Source organism: Podarcis melisellensis (genome assembly GCF_964234715.1).
Source record: "Podarcis melisellensis genome assembly, chromosome: 1".
NCBI lineage: Eukaryota > Metazoa > Chordata > Lepidosauria > Squamata > Lacertidae > Podarcis > Podarcis melisellensis.
The window spans coordinates 80110330-80132942 of record NC_138528.1 but is presented as its reverse complement, the minus strand read 5'-3'; the positions used below and the strand labels follow the sequence as shown (position 1 = coordinate 80132942).

Sequence of the window (22613 nt, the reverse complement as noted above, 5' to 3'; positions counted from 1 at the left end):
ATCGCATGGTGTTTTGGAAAAGGCAGATTACGTAGATTTGCCTATACATGCAAAGTGAACCACATTTCTACCTCATCACTTCCAATCATACTTTGCAACAATGATACTATAGCCGAGGCAGCTTCAGCTTTTTTCCAGATTTTGTTTAGGGCAGCAACGGGTTACCTGTCTTTTGGCTATGCTATAAAATAGTCTCAGAAATAAACTATGCTGTCCCCTTGGCAAAGTGTGATGTCTCCTCCCACCTACAAAGATATTACCCTCTATTCATTCTGTCTAAAGTAGCTCAATAAACTGGGACATCTGCTAGTTAAGTCTGATGCAGATTACTTCCTGGTGAGATTTCTGGCACACTGAGACTGAGAAAGAGTGAATGAAGCAGGGCAACGTAAGTACATTTAGAAATTTAGAGGTATTTAATTTTATTTGGGGCTGATGATTAATTGATCCAATACACATCTTTGTAAAGGATACTGGTGTCCTCTCAAAGAGTTGCAGAGGGCTTTCCCCTTACTTTTGAATAACTGGAACCCATTTTAAGGGAGGTGGCATGGGAATCCTGAGTCTTTTACATAAGGAAGTGCCATCTAGCATAGGATTCCCTTTCTCACCAATCTGGAGGCTTACTTGGACTTCCTAGACTGGGAATCAACCTCCTGATGATCGGTATTATCCTGATAATCAGGACACCCTTATTGTTGGGAGCGATGTGGGTGAGTTTCTCATCAGTGGCACCTGGACAGTCCACCCAGAATCAACAACCACCTTACCACTGGTGGTAGGCCCAAGAGCTCCTTCTCCACCAGGGCCCACTACCAGAGGACCCCTTCCGTCATGGCATCTGGCTGAGATGGCTTTGCAACAGGCATTATGTGTATTTTGTGTGTATTTTATGGAACTGAAGAGAGCGAAGAACTATGAATCACAGGGATTGTGTGTGTATGAACTTAAGAATGCTTAGCTTATTTTTTTACTTGTTATTTTGTTAATGTTGTTCATATTGCTTACAATGTTAGATTATAAATGCTGCCTTGATTTGTTAATCATATAATAGGACTTGTGATATTTAGCTTTTTTTTTTAGTTGTTGCTTTGTTAACAGTGTTTTATAAATTGTACAGTCATACCTCGGGTTGAAGGGACGCAGGTGGCGCTGTGGGTTAAAGCCTCAGTGCCTAGGACTTGCCGATCGAAAGGTCGGCGGTTCGAATCCCTGCGGCGGGGTGCGCTCCCGCTGCTCGGTCCCAGCGCCTGCCAACCTAGCAGTTCGAAAGCACCTCCGGGTGCAAGTAGATAAATAGGGACCGCTTACCAGCGGGAAGGTAAACGGCGTTTCCGTGTGCGGCTCTAGCTCGCCAGAGCAGCGATGTCACGCTGGCCACGTGACCCGGAAGTGTCTTCGGACAGCGCTGGCCCCTGGCCTCTTAAGTGAGATGGGCGCACAACCCCAGAGTCTGTCAAGACTGGCCCGTACGGGCAGGGGTACCTTTACCTTTACCTTTTACCTCGGGTTGAAGTCACTTCAGGTCGAGCATTTTCAGGTTATGCCCCTTGGTGACCCGGAAGTAATGGAAGGCGTTACTTCTGGGTTTTGCCGCTTGTGCATGCACAGACGCTCAAAATGATGTCATGCGCATGCTCACAAGCGGCAAATCGCGACCCACGCATGCGCAGACGCGCAGTCACGGGTTACATTCACTTCAGGATGTGAACAGGGCTCCGGAACGGATCCTGTTCGCATCCAGAGGTACCACTGTAATTGTTTCACTGATTATTTGTTAATTATTCTATATGATTTATGTTGGATTACTTTATGTCATCTTATTTTTATTCATTACTGGAGCCCATGAGCAGCTGGAGGCTGCCATAAGCAACATTATTATACCAATGCTTTATGCATTCCTTGAGGAATGGGGACAGATCTGGATGCAAGCAGAGAAGGAATGGGTCCCTGCAATGGTGATGTGCAAAAGAACTAAGCCATGTTCCTACAATGCAAAGCCTATAGAAGGAACTACCTACTGAAGGAACCTTAGGCACCTGAGGAGAACTCATGCTTCAGCTGTGCTGCAGCCTGACTACTCTTCATGAGAGCCTTCAGTGGAACATCACCCTGACAATGTCAGCAGGAGGGACCTCTGCCTGAACTAGAGGAAAAGCAAAGGACCACACGGACTCTGAGTACATATGCCAGCAAAGTATCATGACTTCATTATGGGTTGGTGGTAAAGGCTTCGCTCCCCATCAGTGAGTTGAGCACTTGTAATATCTGACTTCACAATATTCATAGCCTGGGCCCATTGACTTGTTGGTTTATGTCTGGGAAATGTTTGGGTTGAGAAAGGGGATGTGGTACATAGCGTGTAAAAGGAGATTAATCTTCGGAGTTCGGGTCTAGTGACACGTTGGTTTATTTCTGGGAATTGTTTGGGTTGAGAAAGGGAATCTTGTACACAGCATGTAAAAGAAGACTGATTGCAACTGTGGCTCCTTCTATGACTCAGTGTGTGGGATTAATGGTGTACGTGTTTCATCTGGCCTCAGATCTTGTCCTGTTTATCATCTGCTTATTTGGTGGTTCTCTTGGTGCAGGGGGAACGGGGAGGTGTAACACTGCTTGAGTCAATGTACAAAGGGCTCTCTTAAAACTATTACCTTCTCCACTGACTCTACTGAAAGACCAGCAACAACCGGCCCCTCTATAATTTTTTCCATTCCTGCTGTTATCGGTAAGACCTCTATGACAAAGAATTGGTGCTTTCTCAGCCCTTTTCTTTTTTGGGTTGTGTCTTTCAGATTGTTGGCCTGAGGGGAGGGATTGTCTTCTCAGAAGCCAAACAGGCCATTAGTGCTATTCCCACATGGTTTTAACAAACATGTGACGGATTCATAGAAACAGATGGACGGGCCATAGCTCAGGGGAACTTCCTCTTTCTGTGTGTAGGGGAAAGTTTGATATATTTGTCCAAATCTGAGAGAAGGTTGTTTGCTATTTTGATTTGTTTTTGTTGGTTGGTTTTTGCAGACATTTCAGCTATGACAACAGATCCAGTGAGAAGACAAAATGGAATAATAGCGTTCATTCTTCCAAATGGAGCTGACATAATTCAGGCAGGCCAGGGGATCCATGCTACCATTGGGCAACAACCAGGAGTGGCACAATATATAGACGAGCAGCTTGGAAGCAACCAACCTGAGCGGAAGCGTTGGGTGAGGGAACTGGAGAAGAAAGTAAAAGTAGAGGCTAAGACTTTAGGGGTAAGTGCAGATGTCATCTGCTCTTGTTTCTGTCCCTGGTGATTTCAGTGGTCACCACATAGGCGCCGACTCCATGGGGCCTGAGGGGGCCCGAGCCCCCTCAAAAATTCATTTGGGGGGGCTCTGCCCCCCCCCAATAATTTAAGAAAATTATTAGTTATATTATGCTTTGTAAAATCACAAAATTATGTTGGTATTTTTTATTTTCCTTGTTTGACGATAGTTACCTTTTAAAATACATTCAGTAATGAGTTAAAACAAAGCCACTCCCGATCTAGAGAGGGGGTGGGGTTGCGGGCTCTCGACCCATCAACAATCTCGCGGGGCTGGCGTCAGCCCTGCGAGAAGCGGGGATTCCCCCTAGCTCATTAATATTCACCGCCCACAGCGGCAGCCAATCGGCTGCCTCAAAGGGCGGGCCCTCACAGGTTCACTTAAGGTCGGGGCAGCCCGGGGCTCACCCCTTTCGTTCCCCCAGCAGCAGTGGTTTGGAGGTCTTGGGCCCCCCCAATATTTTTTATAAGTCGGTATGGGCCCCCCCAATATTTTTTATAACTCGGCGCCCCTGGGTCACCAGGAGCAATTGTCAGTTCAACACTTCAAATATGCAACAGGCAGAGCTCTCATATCATGAGCCAGTGTGGTGTAGTGGTTAGAGCATTGGACTAAAGCTAGGGAGCCCCAGATTGAACCCCCTCACTTGGCCATAGAGTTCAGTCACCATTTCTCAGCCTAAACTACCGTACTTTTCGGACCATAACACGCAGTTTTTTGCTCCTAGAAAGTAAGGGAAAATGCCTGTGCGTGTTAAGGAGCGAATGCACGGATCGGAGCCATGGCTGCCGTCAGTCAAGCAAAGCGGGAGCTGCTTACACACTCTACGAGGCTCTCGCTTTGCTTGCTTTAAAGCGACCTGGAGCCGGGGAGGAGGGAGGGAAGGAGAGCCATGGCAGCAAAGCGGGCAGCAGCCGCTTACACGGGAGGAGGGACAGACGCTAGCAAAGGTCCGTGAGCTCTCTAAACAGAGCAATGAGGCTGCAGAGGGACGGCAGGAAAGATAAAATTTAAGCAACCAGCAGCAAAATAAAACCAACCTCGAGCTCTGAGCCACGCAGTGAAAACCAGGAAGTTAAAGAAAAAAGGCTGGGGATGAGGGAGAGGGGAAAACTTCGCAAATCCCCGCGTCTCAGCTGATCCGCTGGGAGGGAGCAGCTTGTTTTCAGGCAGGATAGATTCGAGCATTGTCTGGGTCCTAGTGCCCCTACCACTTTTTTGTGCTCCATTCTATTGCTGCTGGTGGCTGCTTATCACTCAGGCTGCAAGGAGGAGCGCTTTTACACAGCTAATGGTGAATCCCCTGCAATCCAAGTCCTCCTCACTTCCTCAAATCTATTCTGCCTCAAAACAAGGAGCAGAAGGAAAAGGCTGCAAACTGTTAAATGGAAAAAAACCCAGGCACAGGGCAAGTAGCTTAAGTATACCTTTAAAGCAACAGTGCTCTTTCCCTCCCTCCTCCCCGCTCAGCTCACCGAAAAGCTCCTTCTCCACGTGTGCTCCCTTGAGTGCTTTTCCTTCCCTCCCCACTTAAAACGTGGTTACAAAGCAAGGATCCACATGGATCCTCAGGATTTTTGCATTGGGCTACCCCAAACTCACCATCAGTTCACATGTCACAGCATGAACCATAAAAATCATGCACCCACTGTTTCGTTCAGAATATTTTTTTCTTGTTTTCCTCCTCTAAAAACTACGTGCGTGTTATGATCAGATGCGTGTTATAGAGCGAAAAATACGGTACTTGACAGGGTTGTTGTGGGGAGAAGATGGAGGGGCAGGGAGAGCCTAGAGAGAAGCACTTTTCTGGTGCTGAATGCCCATGTACAGGGAATGAATGAGGGGCAGCCTACCCTTAACTATATGTTTTTAGGGAAACTCCAAGGATTTTCCTCCTGAGAGCCCCAGGTATACAATGTACCTGCACACCTACTAGTTTGGAGGCAAAACAAGACAACCCTCAACTAAGGAAGTGCTTTCTGCATTCTCAATTTTGTCTCCAGGAATGAGGAAGGACATTAAGTTTGTAAATTAAAAGAAAAAGCAGGTGTGTGTTTTTAAGCGCTAAGAAAGTATGGCAAGGTCCTGTGAACTTCTAGGACCCATGGAGCACTGAGGGAAGTGGAGCCAGAGAATGTTGAGGTTATCAACTGAAAAAATGGAGGAAATGGCTGGCTTGAGCCAATAGCAGAGTCAGGGAGGGTTAAGATCTCTTGTGCCCACCTTCTTAACTACTGCAGTTGGTGGGCTTTTAAGCAGGTCCTCTGTAGTTGTGCCGTCCCACCTCCAGCCCAAGGAACCTTCAGAAGGGAAATGCTGCCATGGGCACTATGTGCAAGTGCATTTTAATGAGCAGAACAGAGTGAAAGATTATGACTCATGGGGGTGTGGAAAGTGTGTATGAACTTAACAATGCTTAGTTTATTTTTTTGTTGCTAAAAGAAGCTTCAACCCATCTTCAAAGCCAGACTCACACAAAGCTCATTAGAGCAGCCCATTCTGGGGGTAATCAGGGCATAAGGAACTGAGGGAAGATCTACAGACCTATAAAGGCTCACTGCTGGCACACCAATCTAAGCACTGTCTTTTGTAAAGCCAGGTTGTAGAAAGTTATGTGTTGTTTCTTTTTGGTGACTGGGTTGAACTCATTTGTCACTTTTTGTATTTCATCCGTATCAGGATTAGGAACGATCTATCTCTCAGTTTTTGTTCTCTCAGTTTCTTATTTTCCAGTCTTAAATTCTGTTCTCGCTATTTCTGAAGCAATTTGTGGGGTTTTTTATCTTAAAAAATCCATGAAAATTGTGAATTGTATGCTGTTTTGACTAATACACATATTTTAACTGATGTACACATTTTTGCAAGTCTCCTCATGTATAATACATTTGTGTGTGTTGTTTTCACTGATATGTTCATTTTATACACACCCCTTCTTCCAATATATGCATTTTTGTAAACATTATTTGATTGGAGGACTGCATTGCAAAATTCAGAGAAGTGTTTTGATGCCCGTGCTGTTTCAGAAAGCAGTTTCACCTTTAAATATGAACTTAATCAAATTCCTATGTCCCAATCCCTCAGATTGAAAATTGGGTGTTCACATTTCTTGGCTCAAATCTGGTTAAGGAGAGATCCTCTTTTACTTTTGCAGTGATCAAAATACCTCATCTAGCTTTTGCTCAGGTGATATTTCTGGATTGTGCTAAAGAGTAAGCTCATATCAGTTTTATTGGTTTCCTTTAAATATTAATGCACAGTATTGTCAGGATTCATGCCCAAGGCAGCTAGCAATGATAAGAAATGCAAAAATAAAACAGTGAAATGAAAATAGTAGCAAAAACTATCATTCTATATTTCCAGGTCTCTAGGAACAGTTTAAAAATAATATTGTTTGTGTATTTTCTTCCTACAGGCCATCCAGATCATGATTGGATTGATACAAGTTGGCTTTGGGATAGTCTCATTTTTTCTTTTGGACTCATTCTATGCCCCTTTGGTTAATATGACATATTTTCCATGCTGGGGTGGAATATTTGTAAGTATCGTGTTATTTGCCTCGCATTTAAGAATCCATCATGCTAAACTCTGGGACTTGGCAATTTTCAAAAACATTTCCTCATGTGTTCAAGTAAGGAGGCAGGTGGTGAAAGTTAACATAAAAGAATAGGAGCCCTTTGGATTATTTTGAAATGCCAGAACATTATTAGGGGTAATCTCTTTCCTTTGCTGTAATGCATTTTTCTCTATTTAAGGTGTTTATATGTTACTTAATATTCAACATTTCTGAGAGGTGTACTTAACATTTTTAAAATAAAATCATTGAAAGAATAAGAATTGAACAGTAACAAAAAAAACTTTTTTCTTTTTATGCTTGTTCTCTTTCTTGTCTTGTTAAGGCTACATGTTTCTAGTGGATTTTATTTTATTTTATATAGTGAAGGTTTTGGTCATGGTCGTATATACTAACAGCAACCTCACTTCTACAAGTCAGTGATGCAGATCTAGAAATTTTTGAATTGGTTCTGGAAAATGTTCTGAGGCAAACTGGGGTAATCTGCATTGCAAAATTTCCAGTTCCGAACAGATGCTTGAGATCTAATTTAGCATGCTGATTTTACAGTTGCTTAATAAACAAAACTGAACACTGTATTCTCTTGCATGTATAAGGAAGGGCCACATCTCAGTGTCAGAGCATCTGCTTTGCTTGCAGAAGATCCCAGATTTCAGTCTCAGCATCTCTAAGTATGGCTGGAGATGTCCCCTGCCTGAAATTCTGGAGAACTGCTCCCAGTAGATAATTCTGAACTAAATGAACCAAGGGTCTTACTTAGTATATAGCAGATTCCTATGTTCCTACTGTGTGTAGGGAAATGGAACCATCCATCCACAAGGTGGAGTTAGCAGGCTTACTGAAACCCCAAGGTTTTCAGCCGAGCAGACTAAGCGTGCTGAGTAATCACAGAATGTTGACTGGCTGTTGGGGGGGGGGGGACAGGAAACCACATGGAGGATCAACGTGACTGCCTGGGGATGTGTACACATGGCAGTTTAAAGTGGATTTGATGCATCCCATGCGTGCATGTTTTTGGGTGTCATCCGCACTCCACCCCCCATTTGTTTCAATTTTTTCCAGTCCATGGACAAAAAGGGATACAGGGGGGAAATCCAGCAAAAAACCACATTGCGTGGCTGGGTTTTTGTTTTTTATATGTATATTGACAGTTTGCTGGGTGACATCTGTCACCACACCCCCTACACTAATGAGGCATTGTGGCGATCACACAGGGTCCCCGGACGTTTGATGGTCTATTGATCCCTGTGCCACCATTATGATCACTTTGCCACTGCCACCAACCTGTTTCTCTCGGGTACACACGGAGTCCAGACAGTTGTTAACATTAACAAATAATCAAGTTTATTTTTATAAGCATGAACAAGTTTAAGGTTTCAGTTATTTTTTCTTGTCAGTTTCTTAATCTTAGTTTCTTTACTGATCTATACGTTCCTAACAACTTCAAACTGATTATCCCAACTATCTATCTGACTCCACCTAACAGTTCCTCTCACTCTCTCACAACACAACTCGACCAACCCACAGACTTTTCCTCCCTCTTCCTTCTCCAACTCCCAACTGACTTCCACACAACTCTAACTCTAACTCCTCCCCTTGGGTTCCCACTGGCCAATCACTTCACACTCATTTAAACCTTTCCTTATGACCCACCTAGGAGGGCAAACGCCACAGGCATGTGAGGCAAATGCCTCAGGCAGCAGAATCCATGTGGGCAGCAGATCCTGATCTAGAACTTTGCTCCTGATCTAGATCTTCACTTGCTCCTTCTTCCTTGGCAGGGAGGGGAGGCATCGTTTTGTGGTTTGCATCAGGTGCCAAAATGTTTTGCTGACAAAACTCCCACAGTACCAGGTTTTTCTAAGTAGAGAGTATTTTACTGTAAATTTGAAGTGAATTGATATGCATCCCCCCCCTTTTTTAACAGTTCATTGTTTCTGGATCCATCTCTGTGTCAAATACAAAATATAGGAACCACAGTTTGGTGAGCTATATACCTTTTTCTCTTCTTCTGTAATATTGGATGAGGCCAGTATTGGTCATAAATTTTGTTTTTTTTATACCTCTAGATCAGCCTTCCCCAACTTGGTGCCCTCCATATTCTGCACCAGTACTGCACCCTTGACCTTTGGCCATGCTAGCTGGGGCTGATTAAAAATTTAATTCCAACATCATTTGGAGAGCACCAGGGCTGGATCTATACTCACTCTTTAAACGTTCCTAGAATGATGTTTTTTATATTCTAAAACAAAGAAGTATTTGGTTCCTCCGCTTCTGTTTCTGCAGTCTACCCCAGTTGGCAAGACTTACCAGGCATGGGCCGGATCACTCCCACGGAGATCCTCTGTGGGCCGGACAGGTGCAGCGCGATGCTGGAAATTGCGTCTGCACATGTCAGCTGCACCAAAAATCGCTTCTGCCCATGCCCAGATGCTGAAAATTACGCCCTTGCAGATGCAATTTCCGGTGTCTGGACATGCGCAGAAGTGATTTCCAGAGCTGCGGAAGAGAGTCCCCTGGTTTAGCACAGCACATGGGGACTCACTGAGTGGGTGGCTCGGTTTGGGGGCGGCTCTTGGGCAGTTAAACGGCCTCCGGGGGCCACTTCAGGCCCATGGGTCTTAGGCTGCCGACCCCTGGTCTACCCACTTACTTGACAGGGCGAACTCAGCAGTGTCACCTGGTGTCACATTTTAATAACACATTGTTGATGTTTTAAAAGAATGTCATATGGCTGTATGATTATCATAACCCTTTTAAAACCCATTTTAGCATTAAGAAACCACGAGTGTACATGAGGGGAGGGGGGAGGGGTAGCACTGAAAAATGTAGGGAACAGTAAATTACCCAACGTGTTTCATTGACAACCTTTCTTAAAGACACTGAAACAATAACAAACCATAATTCAAATAAAAATAGAACACAATTAGTACAGATTAAGGGCTAATTGTATATAAGACATCTTCCATGTTTTGTAAGTTTTTTTAATGGTCTGATTATGGTTAGTGACTAAGACAGCTTCCTGTCAGGCCCAGTAGCCACACCTGACATGAGCATTGGCTGGCCTCCATACACACACACACACACACCCTGTGTGTACTTTTTGGTATCCTGATTCTTCATATCACTCTTTCAGGTGAAATGCAATGTGGGAATGCATGTCGCAAGTGCTACATTGGCAACAATTGGCATAATTCTGTACACAGCACAGTTGTGTATAAATCAACCCTATTTTTTCTATGGCTATCCCGGTCCTTATCCAGAGAGAACATTGGTAAGTGAGCAAGTCCCACAATAACTTTGATCATATAATACCATTATCATAATTTAATGTTGTAAGTTTGGGAGGTTTAGTTTGGATGTCATTTGAAGTGTCTGTTACAGCCCTGTGCCTCTTGATTCTAAGACTGAGATTTGGCCAGGAGAGGATTAATAGAACAAGCAGGACTGCTGGATATTATCTTCATGGCCCTGGCAAGAATGGTCAGTGCCCCTGTCTCTCAATCCATTGGCTCTATTGAAAGGAGAAAGCCATTTGGGGATCAGGACTTATTTCCTTCTCTGTTACCGTGTGTGTGTGTGTGTGTGTGTGTGTGTGTGTGTGTGTAAGGAAGCAGTAGCCTGTCATTCTTGGAACTGGGCTATAAAGGCACAGAGGCCTGATCTTCTTTCTGTGAGAATCCAATGTTATCACTGTAAACCAAACAAAGCAGCAATCATTTTCCCACACAGCGGGACCTTGGCTTGTATATGTGTGTGAAGAGATAAATCCTGTCCACTTCCACTGACCATCATTTCAAAGAAACCAAACCCAAGGTATGCCCAGGGACTAGGGATGGAGAAATCTGTCTGTTTCAGTTTCTCATTTTTCCAGTTCACGACATTTCCTTATCAAAAGAGGACCCACCTCAATATTAAAAGGCCAGAGAGAATCACATAATTGTCTGGTTAGGTCCTTTCCAGTTTCACACCGGGAATATATTAATAAATGTTGGGATGGAATTAAGAACCGTCCTACGGAAATCAATTGAGAAATCAATATTTTAATCCAAGGTTGAGCAGCCATCCCATTCCCAGTATTCAAACTTGATGGTGCTATTAGCTAGTGGTTGGGTTTTCTGATGTCTGTATCCTTGCGCTTTGCCACGTCAAACTTTGGTAAGTGTGTATACGATTGTAGCTATAGTCTCATAGCCACACTGGGTCTTTCACATGGAAGTGGAGAGTTTTCTTAGAACCTCTTTCCACACCTTCTCCCTACTATAAGGCAAGTAGAAACTGAACAGAGATGTCTCCAGATAGGCAACCTCCTGGGTTGGTGTTTCAGAAATAATTTTCAGGTGGCTGCCTCTCATCTCATGCCATCATGTTGTTGTTGTTTAGTCGTTTAGTCGGGTCCAACTCTTCGTGACCCCATGGACCAGAGCATGCCAGGCCCTCCTGTCTTCCACTGCCTCCCGCAGTTTGGTCAGACTCATGTTTGTGATTCATGCCATCATATGTCACCTCAAAATTATTTCTGAAACACCAACCTGGAAGGATGCCTATCTGGAGACATCCTTGTTCAAAAACAGCCAAGTCCCTTTGTTGGCTGAAAGTTAGAAACTGGGGAGAAGAGAGGAGGTTTTGTTGATGAGGAAAGACACAGAGATATGTAGCGTAGGATAATCTCCCATTTTTATTCTCATAACGCCAGGTACTGCACAGTCTCAGTAGTGGACTTACTTCCTGATGTCTTACTATTCAGGCTAATGCATTCATTTTAGAAAGTTTCTGTCCTACCCTTTCAGAGAGGCATTTTTTCACAGAAGCTCTCCTCAGACCCATTTTATCCTCACGACTGATTTACTGATATAAGAGTTGTCATTTCACCTGCTTCTCTGTTCTGCAGCTTTTCCACAAAGTAGGTAATGGGCTTTGTGCTGTGCATCTCCTGTTCTGCTTGCTGGAGTTCTGCATCACTCTTCCAACAGCACATTTCGGGTGTCAGGCAACCTGCTGTAACAAGATGGTAAGCATTTGTTTTAGAAAGCTGGCAAGATGAAAATGCTTGGGCTAGACAATATGATGTTGTTGATCTACAAATCTCATGATTCCTGACAACTGGCCATGCTGGCTGGGGTTGGTGGGAACTTCTTCTTGTTCTTCTTTGGCAATCACTCGTAGCTGAGTAAGATTGCCTTCCATAAACACGGTTTTAACAATGAATCCGTAAGTGACTGTGGAGGCCAATTCTGGATCCGCACGTCCTTCCACAGTGGGGACATTGGTTTCCGGGCGGGAGTTGATCATGGTGTGGATTTGCCAAGCGTACCTGATGTTGGCGATTCATTCCCTGTGTCTGCAGTCATGGGATTGTTGTCTTTCACATGACGGTATATGTTTTCATCCCACAGTGTGGGTAGTGACAAAGATAGGATGTTTTGGTATTACTGTGTTCCGTGAAGTGGGACTATTGTCCTTTGTTTTTTCTCTCTTTGTTGTCTGATGAGAAAGAGCCAGGAGCTAAGTCAAAATGCTCTGAGTGTATTATATGTAAATAAAGTAGATTAGCCAAAATGCTGCGCTATTGGTTCTGTTACGCAAACTGCGAATACTCTGTGGATCCCTAAGTGTGCCAATGCCTTTTGGCATAGTCGCTGTGATGTTTGGGCAAAAGAAAGCTTTTGAAGCTCTCGAACGATCAACCAGGAGGGAGAGAACATGCCAGTTGGGCATGTGTCTCTCACAAGGTCCTACATGAGAGTAGGACGCTCCTAACACCTTCCTCTTAGCACGTTTCTCCCTTGTGTCCTGAGTTCAAGTGTCTTCAAAGCCCATGACACCTTTGGTAAAGGCTGTTCTCCAACTGGAGCTCTCGCAGGCCAGTGTTTCCCAGTTGTCAGTGTTTATACTACATTTTTTAAGATTTGCCTTGACACAGTCTTTAAACCTCTTTTACTGACCACCAGCATTACCCTTTCCATTTTTAAGTTCGGAATATAGTAGTTACTTTGGAAGACTGTAGCCCAACAGTGTCTAGAGGAAACCACACCTGAGCTATGCAAACAAATGAACCTGAATGAAAAATGCCGCTATGCTAGCATCAGGCATTTGTAGCTTCCTCAGAAACTTCAGCTGGTATCTGTGGTGTGATACTAGCTTAAAGGGGGAATGGGAAAGAGGGTATATATCCACCAGGAGAGGCACTTCCACTTCTACATCTGTGGCTCCTGGTGTTCCATACTTACTGAATCAGACATGGGGAACCTGATCTGGCCAGTACACCAGATCCTTATCTCTCATACTTCTTGTGGGCCAAATCTGACAGGTAGATGGGAGTGCCAACCTGTCAATCACCTGGTGTCACATTGATGTCAGGTGATGACCGCCTGGACTTCAAAGCAAGATGCAGAGCTTGCAAAGGGCCCTTCACCATGCTTTGAAGTGCCACTGATAAGCAGGCTTGAAGTCATCACCTATCAGCTGGTGGGCAGTGACTTCAAACCTGCTTTCCTTGGTGGTCAGTTACTATATATGATTGAAGTCATACACACACCATCAGCTGTGGGCTCATCAAGCCTGCTTTCTGCACGGATTGGGGTTTTTTTGCATTTTTTTTTTCATTTTCCAAATTATTACAAATCAAACCAAATTAATCTAATTTAATGCAATTTCTTAAAATCAGGTTTCCCACTCCTGTTCCAAACATATGATCATCATCTTTTCCTCACATTGCCACATAATTTCTTATTTAGAGTCCATTTGACATCCTTCACTTGCCGTTAAACCATTCTTCCAGCCGGTCACTTATTTCACCTTACAAACAGCATCTCTGTTACATCTTATGAATAAATAATACATTTCACATGTCCTTCATATACATTGTTGTTCCAGACCTGGTGTGCTTTGAGAGTTAATGACTATCTTCTATTGTTCAGTTCCATTGTTCAGTTCTTTGCAGTGTTTATATGGATCCTACAGGGTCACATTCCATTCCTTCCACTGTTTACCAACTAGCGTATGAGCTGCAGCCATAAATAACGCGCGGAGTGCATATCCAAACTCTGACATTAAAATTCCACTCTGGAGTTCTTCCTCGGCACACAGTTAAAAACAAGATCTCTTCTCAAATTCAGCCTAGTCCAATCAAGGAATAATTTTAAATCAAGTCCATTCAGCCTCTGTTGAGGGGAAAGGCCATAGTAAAACCTTGTTAAATTCCCCGTTGAGCATAAATCAAAAGCCTCCCCCCTCTTCTCCGAAGTAACAGACAGAATAACAAAGCAGTGGCTACACACATCCTTTTCATTATGTAGTGAAGGACAGGAAAAAAAGGAGACCATTTGAAAACCGTAAGAAAGCATAAGAAAGCACAAAGCAGTTTGTCCTCCCCCTTCCTTTTCTGGCTGTTGTAAGGATTCTCAAGCTTCAAATAAAATATTCAGATACCTTCAAAGAGCCATGCCCAGTCCTTTCAGCAGCTGACTGGACTGATTGCAGCCCATTAGCATATGTTCGTCCAGGAGCGCCTCTTGATTAACGCCAGTTGTCTGAATTATGGAGAAACTGACCACAAATCATGCTGGAGACAGAGGCTCATCCATGGCGGGGACACACTCCCAGGTCACACCCACTCTGCCTTTCAAGTTGGTAGATATGGGCTTGAGCGGCACAGTGGGATGCAGTGAGCTCCCCAGACCCCACTGGAGAACATTGCCAGGATTTTTGCCTCATAAATCCTGGCTTCCCTCTGCCTGAACCTCCTCGCTGCCTGCAGAGGGCAGCGAGGAGCGACCACCATTGTTTGGTGACGTAGCCAGAAAACCTCTGCATGGATTGTTTTTATCTGCTGTATGCTTTTTACATTTTTATGTACACTGCTTAGAAACACCGGCAATCAATTAAATACATAATAAGAGTCATGTGCATTTTTGAGAATGTCTGGTGTGGAGCGAGATACCTACAAATGAAGATGTGTGGCATCAGCCATGCAGTTAGAGTTCTGCTTTGTAATAATTTGGGATAATTACTTTAATGAAAATAAAGGTCTTGGCACTGAAGACAGTCACCATGATGATGCCAGTGATGAAAATAAATTCTTGGAATGATCTACCTCCCCTGTGTTTCAGGACATGGACCTTGTGCCCATTGTTATCGTTGGAGATGATGTGGCCCCTGCTGAAAACAATCCAGTTCCACCAGCTTATTCTGATATAATGCTTTCTCCAAGTGTTGATGGTTAGTAAAGAGAGACAGGTTATGGGAAGTGCTTCACCAGAAATCAAGCTGAAGTAAAATTCCAGAAATAAAATAATATTGATTCTGCTCAATACCTGCAATTATGTCTATATCTGTCCTCCAAATCTAACAGGGATGGGCCAAGGCTGGATAATTGGGGGGTGGGGGGTCCATTTAAACTCAAACCCAGATTCCTCCAGACACCAGAACAATCTCTAATGGCTCTGTTTTGGGTTCCTCTACTGTAGCTTCTATCTCACTCCCTGTCTTCTCATGTTCTATGGATGCTGTTGCCTTTCGTAGTAACTAATTTGGGGCTGATTCTACAGTATATTCAAGGCCACCAGGCATCATGGAAAATGTAGTTCCACATCTACCATCCCTAGACTTTGCTGCACTTGCTCAGAAATGATCTAATGAATGTTCTACTACCTACATAACTCCCCACCATGTAGCAGCATCAAGGGTTGCAATGAAAGCTTGAAAGTGTGGTTCCCATCTTCCCTAGTTTCCCTATATGCTACTGTTCATGCACATGACTGCAGCCAGTGATGTGGAATTTTGTGTATGGGCAAAAGTTCAACAATGTGAAATCTCACATGCCATTTTATGGTACAGATTTTCTGCCCCTGTCTTCTGCTTGTGAGAATCAGATAAAAATGACTGAAACCATAGGCTGGGGAGGGGGCTGAGGCACCCACAAAACTTTCGCGGTGGGTGCCTGGCTGGGTGAACCAACGTGTCATGCGCTGCAGTGGGTCACTCCATCAGGCGCCCACAATGTTGGGCAGAACTCAGTGCACCTGACCAAAACACATACATCCTTTGAAATTCTCACTTATATGAAATTTGTGATGCAGTTCTCCAACTAATGAATGCTTACAAAACTGCATATTTTAGGGGAAAGTGCATTTTAATCTGTGCTTTTTCCCTAGAAAAACAGCTTCTGATACTCACAATGAAGTTGCTACAGTAAGTGCCACACTTTTTAACAACAACAAAAAGAGGTGTTGGTATTGTGTACCCTTGACTATCCCCCACAGAGGGGGGACACATTGATTATACTGGATATATTTGTGAAAATCAAATAAAAATGCATTATATTCGGAGCAATTGCTTGCAAAAATGTAAACACTAGTAAAAACTGCATACAAGAAGCATGTTTATTAGGAGAAATTCACACTAGAATACTGAAGAATGTTCCTGAGGATTTTCTTAATGCGGATTGCTGCAGAAATGTGGAGAAATGAATTTCAGATTGGGATAAAGAGAAACTGAGGGAACAGAAATTGTCAGATCCTTCTATCCTTCACCATTAGTTTATTAGAGCTGGGATAGAGTAAGATGTCCTCCTTCATTAAGGAGGATCTAAAACTATCCCATCTATTTTCAGTAAACCACCTTACTTGTTTACACAGAGCATAGTGCTACCAGTATCACAAAAAGCCGCTAAACGTGCTTAGATGCCTGCACCTCCCTGGACAAGTTCTGATGGCCACAGACTCTCCTGTATTTGGGGCCTTAATCACTGGTGGGAAATGAAGCTGTCTCTCCAATGCTTGCCTCTTTTGCAGCTCCACAACAGGCTATAGGCAAGGCTAGATGTAAATACTGCAGGCTCTTGCCCAGACTGTTCCAGAGCTGTGAGGCAGGCATGTGGGAAGACAGCTTCATCTTCAAAGGACCACAAATCCTGCAAAGTGTTTAATAGGCTCCCCTGTGCATGGCACTTCAGCTGAAGGACTCAAAAGTTGTGTTTCCAAGTGTCTGCCTATCCTACCTACACTAGGTAGGATAGACTCATAGGAGCTCGTAGAAGCAAGAGCAAGGACAACAAAACCAGTCAAGAGTACCACAACTTCTAAAAGATGTCGAAGAAGCTGGATCTCAGCCGATTATAAACATGGAGCAAACATGAGTACAGTGGTACCTCAGGTTACACACACTTCAGGTTACAGACGCCTCAGGTTACAGGCTCTGCTAACCCAGAATAGTACCTCGGGTTAAGAACTTTGCTTCAGGATAAAACAGAAATCACGCGGCTGTGGCAGCGGGAGGCCCCATTAGCTAAAGTGGTACCTCAGGTTAAGAACAGTTTTGGGTTAAGAACGGACCTCCGGAACGAATTAAGTTCTTACCCTGAGGTACCACTGTATACAGCTGAGGTGAGAAGTGAATATGTTGAAGACAATGTGATTCCACCTGTCTGGCTCCACCCCTGACCACCACACATATTGGAATGAAAATGGGACTAGGACTTTTCACATCTGTTACTATACATGCGTAAACTCGAAGGGCAAGAAGTTTTCTTTTAAGGGGGGGTTGAATTAGACAACACAGCAGCACTCCCAAGAGACACACTGAGGCTCTTAGTTTCAAAGACTCACTGCCCTGGGAGGCTGGAGAATCAGAGCACCTGGCAGGCACACATCAGGGGCCAAGCCCCCCAAACCACAGTTCTGTGAAATTAAGATGGCGTCCGGCACGTTTCTTCTGAGCCACTGTGCTTCTGTGCCGATAGAAAAACTCATTAGCTCTCTTAGCATAGTCCCAGCAGAGTTTAGGCAGCGGGAGAAACTGTTGCCGTGTGTGGATAATAAATCAGATTGCAAGCTTCTCGCTTATCTCCAACAGTCTTTTATTGCGTAGAAAAACATCGTAAATCAGCCCGGCGAAAGAGCAGGCATCCCTTTCGCCTCTTCAGTCGAAACCGAAAGAGAACTCACACAAAGGAAGATTCCCGTATGTGAATATAACCACACCTCAGAATGTGAGACGTCACTCAGAACTGTTTAACCCTGTAAGTTCTGATTCTCCTCACAAGTTCAAATACATGTTGCATCCAAAAGTTTCAAAGAAAACTGAACCATCCATTTCAAGAAATGGTTTGGCATTGGAATATGGGAGCTAAGAGTGGCTGTTTGAACATTTCCTAGCCCAACACACGATTTGTATAATTAGCAAATGATTTGCATATCATGCAAATTAGTCTGCCCAGATTTGGGGAACTAGTATATGGCAAATTTTGTTAAGGTGTACTTGGTTCCCCACCCCCACCCTTCAGTCTAAGGGTGCTTCTAGATGGGTCTTTATGGTGAGATCGGTGTCCCTCATGTAAGTTTTTCATAGCACTCACATGACATCATCAGTTAGCCTATATTTTTAACCCATCTAATCCAGATTTACCCTTTGGGGAGGGGAATCCTGTTGCCAACAACACATTTATGATATTTAAATAACCCGCTTGTGATCTTAAGCCTTCACCTGGCTGAGCCTACTGTAAGTTTCTCGTGTTTTTCCTGTAGGAAATTTTCTAGAAAATGTCAGGTGTGGCAACTGTGGTTCCTGCATATATTTTTAAAAGCCACCCTGCTTCCACTTTAGTACCACCTGAAGCACTGCTTTCACTTCTTATTATTTCTTGGTGAGATTGTACATATGCTTGGAGGCTGTGAAGAAACACAAGAAGAAATGTTAAATCAGTACTTTCAGAGGAAGTCAAATTAATTTTCATCTAGGGCATAGCTCTGCAAGGTTTGAATAACAGCGTGTTTTGACCACATTTAGAAGCCTCTACCTTCTATAGAACAGAAGCTGCCTGCTCCTGTCTGAGTGTGCAGAAAATTCAATTCAACATATCAACTTATGGGTGAGGATTATCTCACTTCCACCCGCCCTACTCTCAATTATAGCATACTGTCATAACAGACAGTAAATAACGTTCGAAATTATACAATTCCAAAAAAGGGAAAAGAAAGAATTAGAACAGATAACAAGGTTCCTCATTATCTTCTTTTGCAGGATGTTGCATAAGCTATATTGTAACAAGAGATTCCAGAAGTCTTGGCACTTTGGAACTTGTGTTCTTTTGGAATGAGGCACAGCGGAGATGAGTGTCTTTAAGAAATATGGTTTATTTTACACATATTTACACCTGAAGCCTTCAATGGAACAGAGGAAGAACATTCCATTCCAAGAGTGTGCTTTGTTGCTCATCTCTTGCTTCAGCAAGCTTGCGTCCAAAGCAGAGCAGCAGCCAGTCATGGCCCCCAGCCTCATGGGGCAGCCTCTCACAGCCAGCGCACATGAAGTTCTGCCTACTTCCTCCATCTTGTTCTCAGCAGCCTTTGTAGAAAACAACTCCTCCCCTTCTGCTTCCAGTCTCTCTGCAACCTCCATTTCAAAAGCCTCTCGCAAAGGGCACCGCTCCCTGTGGTGACTCATATTCCCTGTGAGCCTGGCAACTTCTCCCTGTGTGCTTGGCAGAACCTTCTTCCTGGCTGATGGCATGCAGTCCATCAGCACCAGTGTTGCAGCAACAAACCACCCCCAGCAAGTCATCTGCAGGCTCATGAAGAAGTTAACCTGGTGTTATGCCCAGCCCTTGCTAAATTCATCAATATATGAGTCTGCTCAAAGTCTGACCCTTCACTGAACGTAGAGATTAGGGGAGGGGGGTCTGCCCTCCCCAAACTCATAACAACATGGTATCTTATGCTGCATCTTATTATTTCAGTGCCTAAGAAACCAGGTCCATGTTTATCATTCTCGAGCGAATCTCTTTGGAGAGGCATCAGATTGGGAAATAACTAGTCTGGTCCAAGAACATTCCTTATTTATGTTGTTATGATTACGATTACACAGTCTCACTAGACAATTCTCTTTTGCAAGAGTAAACTTATGCTGCTTCTGCTTCTGAATGATTTAATAGAATTAGCGATCTTGGCTAACGATATTGGATGTTGTGTTAGCTGTTTCACCAGGGAGTCATCTTCAGGGATGGGATGGTGGAAGAGGAGACCTGCAAATGTGTATTTGCAGAGAAGATTTATATGCTGTCAACATCTGCCTGCATCTTTCCACCGCAAACTGAAAATGCTTTTGTCTTAACAACCTTCTATCACATAGCATCTTTCTGTTTTAGTGCTACTAGTTTTTAATGTGTAAAATCTTCCAACCTCTGTGTGACATATTTTAATAACCTGTTTCACCTGTACATTTATGATTATACTGCACCTTGTTTTGTTTTGTTTTTACCGCTTCTCCTGTTAGCTTCTTTGAGTTAAATACTGGAAGGAATGGCATATGTATTCTTATTATGGATGGATGAAAAAATTTAAAGCCTATCAAATTCACATTTTCCAAAATGATATAAGAACCAAAAGTAAAAACAAAAACAACCACGGTCATCCTTCAGAATTCACACTTTTCTAAATTTTGTGGTGCACTTCTCCCCTCAAATAATGCATATAAAAATGTATATATTAGGGAGAAATGTGCATTAAAATATTAGTGAAATTGCTATATAAAAAATTATTATATTATGAGAAATGTTTCGCAAAAATGTGTACCTTAATCAAAACTCATAAAAAATGTGTATATTATGAGAAATTCGCACTAAAATGTTGCAATATTTTCATGAGTATTTAAAAAATAATAATTATCACAAATTGATGCACAAATGTGAACTGAAATTAATATTAGAAATATAAGACACTGAGAGAACTGAAATGCACAAATCCATCCTTCTGTTACAATCTCATGGTTGACACATTCCCACTAAGTATGAGTTTATTTGTTGACATTCATGATTATTTGCTATGTTTGGTACAAATATGAACCTTGCGTTCCACTATGGAATATATAGACACCCATCATTCTTTCTTAAGCTTTCTATTATGATTATGATTTTATTATCTTGTAATTTTATTCTTCTTGCTTTTATGACTGTTCTTATTATTACTCTTAGCCTGATGTTATGTTTGTTTGTTTGTTTGTTTGTTTGAATAATAATAACAATAAGAAAGATAAGATAAGAAAGAAAACAGAGTAAGTAGTTCAAAATAAGACATTAAAAATAGCTTGGGTCTCAGTCTTCAGGTTTCAGATTGCCTATGCCATAAAGTAGCATCATTCCGTAGAACAGTTGGGAAGGGGAGATAATACCATCTCCCACCCACCCACCCACCAGAATGCTGTGCTGTGTGGAGGAGGACAAACTTAAACACATTCCAGGATTCCAAAAAAATAGACCAGAGGCATTTGTACTTCATCCAGCAGAGCTTTACTGCTACTGAAGGCAAATGAGCATAATGGTCACAAATCCAATACATTCAGGATTGGCACATAAAAAATCCAGTTGCAGCACTTACAAAAACTTATAAACTTATAACAAGGCTAAAACTTAACACTAAGCATACTATGTATACAACACCACATCAGAAGGAAGAGAGATAGAAAGTGAGTGAAAGCCCAGGCTCCTTCTGGCCTCACTATTATAGTCAACATGACCTTGACAGAAAGATAACAGAAGCAGTTTAAACTAGCTGTACTCAGTTTCTCAGAAGGAATAACCCAAACAACAGAAACCTTCTGCCTGTTTCTTTCACATAGAAAGAAACCTTCTAGAACACTCTTAAATTGATCAGAACAGGAAAAATCTCTACACATCAGATCCATTCTTTCTGTACTAAGAAATGCAAGCTGTCCCACAGAATTATGTTGTTGTCAAGCTGCATTGTTCTGGGGCACTAGAGAAATTTCAGCTTGGCCCTAGGCAGAATGAAGGAGACAGAGGAGCACTGGTGATTCCCCTGCTGTTGAACTTTCCACTGTCTCCTGAAAACAGTGAAAATTGTTCCTTTAGTCAGCACCAAATAAAGCAGTGAAAACGGGGAATGGGCATTTTGCTACAGTGCTTATTAAAAGAGTTTCTCATACTTTTCAACAAAAGAGCTTGATGCAAAGTCAAGTACAGAAAACTACCATGAGTTCATGCACAGCTCGAATATTTTTCATGCAATAATCTTTTGTAGAAAAAAATGGCCTGTGTCTTGGAGAGAAGCAGATTCATGGAATGGCTGCTCGGAACATGGTTTGGATTAGGAGGGGACATGGGTGGCACTGTGGTCTAAACCACTGAGTTTCTTGGGCTTGCTGATCAGAAGGTTGGCGGTTCGAATCCCCGCAACAGAGTGAGCTCCCGTTGCTCTGTCCCAGCTCTTGCCAACTTAGCAGTTCAAAAGCACGCCAGTGCAAGTAGATAAATAAGTACCACAGGAAGGTAAACGACGTTTCCGTGCACTCTGGTTTCCATCATGGTGTCCCATTGCACCAGAAGTGGTTTAGTCATGCTGGCCACATGACCTGGAAAGCTGTCTGCGGACAAACACCAGCTCCCTTGGCCTGAAAGCGAGATGAACCCCATAGTCACCTTTGACTGGACTTAACCATCCAGGGGTCATTTACTCTCTCTTTTTTGCAGCCTAAACTACTGAACACCTGTGCAGACATTTGGAAAGAGTGAAAAGGAAGGGTTGCCAAATATTATTGTGAGGGTTGGTAAAATTTATGAACAGTTGGTGTTGTTTTTTAAAAACTTATTCTGAGAAATTTCAGCTCACTTAAAGTTGAATGAAACTGTTGCTAGTTCATGTGGATGGATGAGGGATGGACTATGGGATGGACTCAGTGGATTAAGGGATAGACTCAATGGACTAAGAGGAAGGCCA

At 43.1% G+C, this 22613-nt stretch overlaps 1 protein-coding gene across 4 annotated transcripts; it reads left to right on the top strand.

Annotated features, from left to right (window-relative positions):
* Positions 1–271: 271 nt before the first annotated feature.
* Positions 272–15178, top strand: LOC309367678 (membrane-spanning 4-domains subfamily A member 8-like). Of its 4 annotated transcripts, none has more exons than XM_081907240.1 (7): positions 272–388; positions 3025–3257; positions 6724–6846; positions 8810–8866; positions 10019–10156; positions 11774–11893; positions 14994–15178. In XM_081907240.1, exons 2-7 carry the CDS (start codon positions 3036–3038, stop codon positions 15105–15107), a joined length of 774 nt encoding a protein of 257 aa, XP_081763366.1. In that variant the 5' UTR covers positions 272–388; positions 3025–3035; the 3' UTR covers positions 15108–15178. The 4 variants fall into 4 exon arrangements, with proteins under 4 accessions (XP_081763366.1, XP_081763368.1, XP_081763369.1 ...); XM_081907242.1 differs by lacking the exon at positions 272–388 and adding an exon at positions 429–713; XM_081907243.1 differs by lacking the exon at positions 272–388 and adding an exon at positions 1901–2246.
* Positions 15179–22613: the final 7435 nt, after the last annotated feature.

Excerpts from the sequence above, each read along its gene's own strand:
- LOC309367678 (XM_081907240.1), top strand. The coding sequence starts at position 3,036 with ATGACAACAGATCCAGTGAGAAGACAAAATGGAATAATAGCGTTCATT. Across the intron at positions 8,867-10,018 it reads AATATAGGAACCACAGTTTG|GTGAAATGCAATGTGGGAAT; the intron begins GTGAGCTATATA and ends TCACTCTTTCAG. Across the intron at positions 10,157-11,773 it reads CTTATCCAGAGAGAACATTG|CTTTTCCACAAAGTAGGTAA; the intron begins GTAAGTGAGCAA and ends TCTGTTCTGCAG.